General features: G+C 39.3%; 1 protein-coding gene across 2 annotated transcripts; it reads left to right on the plus strand.

Annotated features, from left to right (window-relative positions):
- The first annotated feature begins 178 nt into the window (after positions 1-178).
- LOC107036325 (ATP-dependent RNA helicase DHX33) lies at positions 179-6,908 on the plus strand. 2 transcript variants are annotated; one of them, XM_015254238.2, is made up of 5 exons: positions 179-553; positions 1,709-2,198; positions 3,563-4,479; positions 6,053-6,329; positions 6,431-6,908. In XM_015254238.2, the coding sequence occupies exons 1-5, from the start codon at positions 318-320 to the stop codon at positions 6,581-6,583; spliced, it is 2,073 nt and encodes a 690-aa protein (XP_015109724.1). In that variant the 5' UTR covers positions 179-317; the 3' UTR covers positions 6,584-6,908. The 2 variants fall into 2 exon arrangements, with proteins under 2 accessions (XP_015109724.1, XP_015109725.1); XM_015254239.2 differs by having other exon boundaries at positions 6,161-6,329.
- The last annotated feature ends 2,884 nt before the right edge of the window (positions 6,909-9,792 follow it).

Genomic DNA, 9,792 nt, shown 5'->3' on the forward strand with positions numbered 1-9,792 from the left:
ATTCATCGAAAATGGGGGTAAAAATTCATCAAACTAGCGTGCATTGTCCGTTATCTTAAAATTTTTGCTGAATTGAATGTGGGACGTGGATTCTACGTGTTTATACTCATGCATGATGATGATAAATACACTTACACGAGCCAGGAGCATCGTCAGAGGATCGATGAGCGATGGGGGGAGAACAGCTGTGCGCAGTGTTCAACACGTGTGTTTCCACTGTACACATTGGTTCGAGTGGTGCGAGTGATTGTCCGTTCTGCCATGATATAGAGCTTTGTTATTTGTTAACGGTGATTGAGGGGTTCTAATAGGGCATCATGGGGGTGCACGACAGCACAGACTCAAAGTACAATGTTATGGGGGGCAACAGTTTCTCGAAACTCACTCCGAAACGTCCGAATACAGTGAATTTCTTCAGTGATGGGCCGCCCAACAAAATTACGAAACACGAGGCGGCGGAGGGACAGCTCAATGGGGTTGGGGAGGGGAGCAAAACCGGCGGCAATATTCAACAGCAGAGGAAGGCTCTACCTGTCTATAAACACCGAAAAAAGTAATTACATCAAGTTTTTCAGAGAAAATTCAATGATGACGGAGTAAAATCGTGAAATGACAACACGAGGTTATTCTGTAGTTCGGCCCGACTGCCGCGAGGTGGCGGTGGGGCTCTGATGTCACCGCGAAAATCTCAATTCAAATAATTCGAAATAATTCAATCGGAAAATTGTGCTTGTTGTTCTAATCGGTGGGGAAATTGGCGGCGAGGGAGCAATGGATTTACAAATATTTTTTAATGAGGGGGAGACAGATTTTTATGGGGATTTTCTTTTGCTGAGGGAAAATGAAGGAAAAAGACTGGCTTCAATTGAAAACAATTGAATCCACGGGAAAACGTCCCGTATATCCACGGTCAAAGTTACCGTGGAGCTTGTGAATAGACACTGCCAATTTTTTTTGGAAAGTAAAAATTTTTCTGAACGTTGAAAGTATGAATTGGCTTTTTCACTTTGAGCAGTTGGGAAACACTTTAGAAATCTTAGAAAAATGACTTTCTTAATTTTCGACGAAGAATTATAAGAAATATTAAATTACAATTTTCGGAAATTACAACTGCCGTTCATGAATAATTCATAAACAATCAATTTGCCACCGTGAAAATAATTTCTTCGAAATCGAAATCGATGTATTCATATTCAGAATCTGCCCAAAGCTCGATCATAAGCAAAAAATAATTGCCTTCCGCAAGTTTAGAGAATTTTTGTTATTTATTCATGACCAGGAAATATTAAAAAAGTACTTCCTGCCAAAATTTAATTTAACTGACGCTCATTTCCCCCGCATTTTCTAAATTTTTCTCACGTAATTCACCACAATTGTCAAATTTCACGATTAAAAATTACCAAATTCGTATTAGGCTCCCCAGACATTGAAATAAGAGGTACTTGAACATCTTTGAAATGAATAGTTTTCAAAATAAAAAATAGCCAACAACTTCCTCAAGCTCAACCGTCAAATCCAAGCAAAACCAAAATAAAAGTACTTGTTTTACAATCTCAAAATTCGACATACGAAATTAAAAAAAAAATAACTCCGAGTGGAAATAATGAAAAACAGAAAAGGTCCAGAGAAAATCTAGAACAATTCCTCGCAGCCGCCTTCCCCCTTGCCCGCACCTCGAAAAGGAAAAAAATCCCTCCAAATGTTCCAGATTACTCGAAGAAATCCGTAAACACAGCAGCCTGATAATAATCGGTGAAACAGGAAGTGGAAAAACCACGCAAATCCCGCAGCTCCTCCTGGCCTCAGGGCTGGTGTCTCCCTCCGGTTGCATAGGAGTGACCCAGCCCCGTCGGGTAGCGGCGGTGAGCATCGCGCGTCGAGTGGCGCAAGAACAAGGGGTCCAATTAGGCAAGCAAGTGGGCTACTGCGTCCGTTTCGAGGACGCAAGTACCCCCGACACGCGAATAAAGTACCTAACCGACGGTATGATGGTGCGCGAAGCGATGAGAGACGAGAATCTCTCCGACTACTCCATAATAATCCTGGACGAGGCGCACGAGCGTTCGGTCCAGACGGACGTGCTCCTGGGGGTGGCGCGTCGCGCCCAGAACCTTCGAAAGCTGAAGGGCCAGGCGCCGCTGAAGCTGATCGTAATGTCGGCGACGATGGACGCGGACAAGTTCCGAAAGTACTTTCAGGTAGGGACGCAAAATTACATGATGATGACAATTTTCTACACGGAGAGAAATATTCAAGAAAAATTTAGGAACATTTCACGTAATCCGCAAGCGAGAATCGTTTTCAGTGAATTTCTGTAGGAATATAAGAGAATAAATCTGAAACGTTCAGTAAATTTTCGGGTCTGTCACCGAAAAAATACGAAAAAGTCACGTAATTTTTCTGGAAGTTGTAACATCTAACAGAAACTTCAAGATTTATTATACCTCAGAACATGAAAATTCTTGGATGTTTAAGAATTTTTACGAAAAGTTCCGGGAAAATTACGGAACGTGTTGTTAAAATCTCGCCCTCACGGTGACTCATGGCTAGCCGTCAGGCGTCGGACAGATGAGTAATTTTTACGGAACAGATCGTAGAATTTACGTGACGATTGACACTTTTTATTGAATTTTACTTCCCAGATTACGTTTCGAAACGTAATTTTTACGTCTTTTTTCTGGTAATTTTTATTGAATATTTCGTAAATTTACCGTTTTCCGACTATTTCTGACTTGACGCGTATCTCGTGATGCAAACTGATCGATTACTCAATCCAGGAGCAAAGTGGTAAACCGCACGGAGAGAAATGTTCAGTAGAAACTACGGAGCTCACAATCCGCTCACTGATTACGGAATGGACTCCGAAAATTTAATTGAAGATATCGTAATTTTCCCCAGTTGATTCAGATAAAAATTGCGGAAAGCTCTGTAAAAATTCCGTGACAGTTCCGTAAAATGTCCTCAATTTCCACAACCCCATTTCGCTCGGGAATTGCGGAAAAGATACGTAATTTTTATTGAACATTTCCCGCCGTGTGTAGAATGCCGGTAAATGCCCGATTTTCCCCGTTCCCTCCCTTCTTCCAGGCGCCCGTGATCTTGCCCGTAATTTTTACGTCTTTTTTCTGGTAATTTTTATTGAATATTTCTCCCCGTGCACATGCGTCGAGTCAGCCGTAAATTTACCGTTTTCCGACTATTTCTGACTTGACGCGTATCTCGTGATGCAAACTGATCGATTACTCAATCCAGGAGCAAAGTGGTAAACCGCACGGAGAGAAATGTTCAGTAGAAACTACGGAACTCACAATCCGCTCACTGATTACGGAATGGACTCCGAAAATTGAATTGAAGATATCGTAATTTTTCCCAGTTGATTCAGATAAAAATTGCGGAAAGCTCTGTAAAAATTCCGTGACAGTTCCGTAAAATGTCCTCAATTTCCACAACCCCATTTCGCTCGGGAATTGCGGAAAAGATACGTAATTTTTATTGAACATTTCCCGCCGTGTGTAGAATGCCGGTAAATACCCGATTTTCCCCGTTCCCTCCCTTCTTCCAGGCGCCCGTGATCTACCTCGAGGGTAGACAGTACCCCGTGAACATCTACCACACGACGCGATGCCAGGACGACTACGCATTCGCCTCGCTGGTGTCGGCCTTCAAAATCCACCGCGAGGCGCCAGCAAACGAGGACATTCTGGTGTTCCTCACTGGCCAGGAGGAGATCGAGGCGGCTGTGATGACAGCGAGACAAGTGGCCAAGCAATTAGAGAAGACTAGCGAGGGCTATCCCCCCCTCAAAGTATTTCCATTGTACTCAGCTCTGCCGACTCATCAACAGCTGGAGGCGTTCAAGCCATCGCCCCCGGGGATGCGCAAACTTGTTCTATCGACGAATGTGGCCGAGACATCGGTGACGATAGGGGGAATAAGACACGTAATCGATACGGGGGTCGTGAAAGTCAGGACACATCATCCAACGACGGGCCTCGACGTGCTGAGGGTTGAGAAGATATCGAGGGCTCAAGCCTGGCAGAGAACTGGCAGAGCCGGACGCGAGTGCCCAGGGAAGTGCTACAGGACGTACACTAATGCCGACTTTGAGAGGATGAAGGAGATGCCTGTCCCCGAGATCCAGAGGTGCTCGCTGGCTGGGGTTGCTCTGCAGCTGTTGGCCATTGGGGTCGACATCACGAGCTTCGATTTCATGGATAAACCTCCGAAGGACGCCGTCGACGTCGCCGTGGGGTGTCTGGAGAAGCTGGGGGCCGTCAAGGGATCACCCCCACAACTCACCACCATGGGGAGGACTATGGCGCTCTTCCCACTCGATCCGCGGTTCACTAAAGTTCTTCTCGCGTCGGTGGAGCACAAGTGCCTCGAAGAAGCTTTGACCGTTGTGGCGGTGCTTTCGGGGGAGTCTGTGTTCACGGAACCACCGGCCAAGCGGGAACAGGCCCAGGCTGCCAGGGCGAGGTGAGGTACTGGGGAACAGGGGAAGGGATTTTGAAGGCTTTCATTTTTTTATTTTAGGCCCCGGGGGATTATCTCGCGAACGTTATCTCGAGTGTTTTTCCATCTTCACGGTGGAAAATATATCACAATTTCCAGTGGGTCTTCATTAAACGCTCTTTGAAAATGTTTAGATTTCTTTTATACTTTTTTTGATTGTCATTGTCAATCATAATTTTTGGAGACTCCAGGGCTATGTAAAATTGAATAGCAATTGGAGATCATTTCAGATTATCAAAGTAAAAAAAAATAACCAATAATTAATTTGAAATATGTTGATGGGGGGGAATTCATTTTGGGGGGCATGGATTTCTTTGGGGATTGGGGAGGCGGATTTGATTGGATATTTGATTCGAGTTGAAAGCTCTTCATTTTTGCACTGAAATGCAGATCTTCTAAGGCACTTGCGAAATAATTTTACAGAAAAACTTGGGGGATTCGCTTGAATTGGTTAACATTCTCTGGCATCAAGAACATAAATAAGAATTATTTTTTACCTTTAGTATTGGAACATCAAAATGATAAAATGGGAAAGAGGAGAAACGAGGAAATCTATTTTGATTGGCTTGATTTGCATGGGGAATCCATTTTGTGATGCATGGATTTTTTAGGGTTTTGTGGGGACGGATTTGATTAGATATTTCATTCGATTTGGAAGCTCTTTCTTTGTGCAAAAAAATTAAAAGTAAAAAATAAAAAAAATGAGATGACAAATTTCGTTGAAAGACCTTAATTTCGTTTCCAACTTCAACACAAAGGAAATGTCCTAAAGTATGTGATCGATGAACATTCTCTTGCATTAAGAAAATAAATAAGAATTATTTTTCACCTTTAACATTGCATCATCGAAATGATAAAATGGGAAAGAGAAGGAACGAGAAAATGATGAGGCAAAAAGGGTGGAAACGGTGAGATAAAAAGAACCTCTTTAAATGATAGATATCTCGTGACCCAACGATGCGATTCGGACGAATCAGCGCTCGTTTTATCCCCTGAAAAAAAAACCTTCAAAATGTAAAAAAAACAATTTTCAAATTTCACGCTGCCAATCCTGAGTTATTATCAATTAAACACGGATAAAAAAATTGAATAGAAAAACCTAGCGAATTCGATTTTTCTATACAACTTAATCTAATAAAATATTTTCAATAGAATTCCCTCGGCTCAAATTTCCCAAGTTTTTTCGTCTGATCTTCTTCATCAGAAGAAAATAAAAATAGAATGAAAAAGCTTAAAAAATTTGAGTCAAAGAAATTCTATAGAAAATTTCTTCAGAGAAGTTACGTAGAAAAATCGAATTCTATTGACTTTTTCTATTGAATATTTTCTAAACATTGAATATTTCAATAGAATCGCTCAAAAACTAATAGAAAGTTCAACAAAAATCCAGTAGAATTTTCCAACGAATTCCCTAGGTTTTTCAATTAAATTTTTTCGTGCGTGAACAGTCTATTTTCCCCACTTCTTCCTTGAACAATTATCTCTCCCTTTATTTTTACCCGCAAGCAAATAATTTTTCCCCCCGAAAATCCAACAGATTCGCCTCCCCCGAGGGCGACCACGTGACCCTCCTCAACGTGTACCGAGGCTACACGGCCGCCGGCCAAAAAAAGCCCTGGTGTCACGACAATTTTCTCCACCCCAGGAACTTGGAATACGCCACGGAGGTACGTAAACAGCTCGCTGGATTAGCAGAGAGGGCTAATTTGGAGAGTGCAAGTTGTGGCAGTAACACCGAGTCATTAAGAAAATCATTACTCGAGGGCCTCTCGGATAATCTCGCTGAACTGCAACGAGACAACACTTACCTGACGGTAAATATTCTGAATAAATTGGGACGATGATGATAACGCGGGCATAATTGATCAGAATACTTTTTCAGACTCATGAATATACATTTATTGATCGTTTTCAGCTGAGCACGAGACAACCAGTTGCCATTCATCCGTCCTCTACTTTGCATACATTGAGGCCTCAGCTTGTTCTTTTTACCGAGGTTGTTGCCACTGGAAGGTGTTATCTGAGGGATCTATCGGTCATCGAGCCATCGTGGATTACCACTAAATGATGATTGAATCTGAATTTCTGATTAAAATCGTTGAGTTGACATTTTTTTACGGAAAATCCTAGCGTTTTCTGCGGATTTTTTGACCCGATAAAAACACTTCAGACACTGAGTTTTTTTATATCGGTGAATGATTGAAAGTAATGAGTTGCAGGCGATTGAAAATGGCGAATGGTTTTATATCACTTCGTATCAATTTTTGTATTTGTTAAATATAAGGAAATTCAGGCCACGAATCTACAGTTTTTGTACCAACGAAATGAAAATTGTTTATATCTCGATTTTTCTATATATCCGACGTTTTGGTAATAAAAGTGACGGAATAAAATATTTGTTTTATTGTTATACCCCTAATGATGATTGAATATTAATTGTTGATTAAAATCGTTGAGGTGAGGTTTTTTTAATGCAAAATCCTCATGTTTTCTACGGGTTTTTTGATCGAATGAAAATACTAAAGTATTTTTAAAGGAGTACTAGAAGTATTTAAGTGTCGAAAGACATATTTTTTTAATTTTGTTAAATGGTTGAAAGTAATGCGTTGCAGGGAATTAAAAAGGGGGTTTATATTACTTCATATCAATTTTTGTATTTCATAAATATAAAAAAATTCACCCAACAAACGAATCTACAGGCTTGGTTTCCACGAAATAAAAATTATCCATATCTCTCGATTTTTCTGTACATTTGACATTTCAGTAGAAAAAGCGATGGAACAAAGTACCGGATTAATTTTAATTGACCTAAATATAAAAATCCTTTTTAAACTACCGACAATAATAATTACAACTTAATTGTTAATTACAGTCGTTAAATTTTTACTTCATTTTTTACAAAAAATTACATTAACGGTTCGCATGAACTTTTTCCTTACAAATTAGTGAATTACAGGTGATTGAAACTGTCTGAATAATGACGTGAAATGATGTTAATAATTTAAAAAATCTCGAACCGAAAACTGAACTCTACAATTTTGCTCTCAATGAATTAAAAATTGTCCACATCTCTAAATTTTCAGCACACTCACATTTCGCCGTTAAACCCCGATGAAACAAAATATCGGATTCATTTTCATTGCCCTATAAAAACCCTCCGTACGATATCCACCCACACCCCTTGTTTTCACAGACAACAATGCCCTAATGTTATTTTCAAATGATCAAAAACCATCACAAAATCACGAGTGCAATCGATTTCATTATTCAATACATTCAACAGGTAGAACCCCGACATGTCCAAATATCTTTATTTTATAACCCGACTACTGTTTACCCCGTCGTTTATTTTTAATCACCAAATTTCCGGGCGTTAATAGACCCCGAGATTTTCACGAGTTTTAAAACTACCCGTGTGCGTTCAGCAATATTTCCCTAATGAAAATTTAATCTCGGGGTAAATAATGGTTTACGACGTACTATGGGACTAAATGTCATTGTCTCTTCACTTAAAACTAAAACGGACTATTTCTTGCTTTATACTACTAAATTAAACTAAACTAAACTAGACTAAATATTCATTCCTCATGGAGAGAAAAAAGTTGTGATTTTTAGGAACATGTCAATGATTTTTAGAAATCTATCATCAATTATTAGTGCACGGAAAAAAAAATTCACCTGAATTGAGTATAAAATATACTTGAATCGAAAATAATATACTTGATTCTGGTATTTTTTTTCCGTGTGATACTGGGCACTGACTAGATCATTCATGATTTTTATCACTGAAATTTGATGATAGATTTCGAGAAAATTGGAGATGAATTCCAGAAAATGAGCGACGATTTCACTGGAAATTAGTAATAATGTCACTAAAAATTGCTCCAAAAATCGCTGAATTTCGCAAGTGTGAATCTTAACTAATTAGCGATAAATTCCTGAAAATCAAAACTTTTTTCTCAGCGCAGAAATTGCGTGAAATCATTGAATTCATCGAAATTCCTGAAATCAAGTGATTGTCTTCCTATATACCTTTCGAAATTTTTTTTTTTTTCGTGAATTATTTTCAGAAGAGTGGGGCAAAAAAAATTACTGTAACAAAGCTTTAAATTAAGGATATCCAAGTATCCCAATCATTTTCAATCATCAAATTTGTCAATTAAAGTGCCTGACAAAAATTTGAAAAAATTCATGAATATTCAGCGTCATTCAAATTACATTTTTCACAGAATTATTATTTTTCAAACATTCGCTGTTTGTAAATAAATAATTAAAATTGTTTAAACATTCGGAAACCTAATTTTTTAATGCATTAACTCGATTTCCTGTAAAAATCTGAATATGAATAATTTTTTTTACGATTCCGAGCAAATGATTTTCTCATCGGAAAACTCATTGTTTATAAATTATTCACCGAAAAAGCTCGTAATTTTTGAAAATTGCAATTGTTTAATTATTTCATCAATCTTCCTCCAAAAGTAATCCTTTCTATGTTTTTTCAAATTTAAAAAATATTTTCCAACGGTTCGATATCATTTAAAATCATTGGAAAGTGTCTGGAAGCTCTGACGTTTCACTACCGAAGGAAATCATTTTACTGAATAAAAAATAGCCCAAGTACTTGGATATCCTTAATACCAAGTCCATCCAAATAGTATTGTCCGCTGAACATCAGATTTTTCATCCTCATCGTGAATCCTCTGATTTAAATTTCTCTCAAATCACTAATCCCGAACTAATAAAATTATTCGAAACCAACTGCAATAATCAAAGTCCTCCCCGAAATCGCTGTAATCGCGTGAAACCGACTTAATTTAAAAGTCATAGTGTCACTGAATCCCGAGGCGAGCGCCCTTCCCTCGAATAATGCCTGAATCCCCCATTTCTACCTCAGCCATATTTTTCTTTCAACTATGACTGAATATCGCACTGAGTTTCTCCACGAAAATGGGAAAACTTTTCCGGAAAGAAGAGAGATACCAACTTCCACCCAGGCGCCCCCAGAAAATCCAAACATCCCGTTGAATGGCTTTTTCCACCGGCGTAAAAAGCGAGTTGATGATGTACAAAAATGAACTCCCAACGAAAAGAAATCTCCTTTCTTAGCCATCATCCCCGGAACAAGACTTTCTCATTAACCACGCGCAATTGACTGCTAAATAATTTCATACGTTATCCCCCAAACAGTCTCTCCTCAAACACTCTTAATGGAAAAACCCGAGAAACCTTTCACCCGTTCATTTTTCCCCCACAAAAAGTCCCCCCCCCCCCCCCCCC

This window comes from Diachasma alloeum, unplaced genomic scaffold, assembly GCF_001412515.2.
Source record: "Diachasma alloeum isolate Michigan unplaced genomic scaffold, Dall2.0 Dall_scaffold_00208, whole genome shotgun sequence".
Classification (NCBI taxonomy): domain Eukaryota; kingdom Metazoa; phylum Arthropoda; class Insecta; order Hymenoptera; family Braconidae; genus Diachasma; species Diachasma alloeum.

Excerpts from the sequence above, each read along its gene's own strand:
- LOC107036325 (XM_015254238.2), top strand. The coding sequence starts at position 318 with ATGGGGGTGCACGACAGCACAGACTCAAAGTACAATGTTATGGGGGGC. Across the intron at positions 554-1,708 it reads GTCTATAAACACCGAAAAAA|ATTACTCGAAGAAATCCGTA; the intron begins GTAATTACATCA and ends CAAATGTTCCAG. Across the intron at positions 2,199-3,562 it reads AGTTCCGAAAGTACTTTCAG|GCGCCCGTGATCTACCTCGA; the intron begins GTAGGGACGCAA and ends CCCTTCTTCCAG.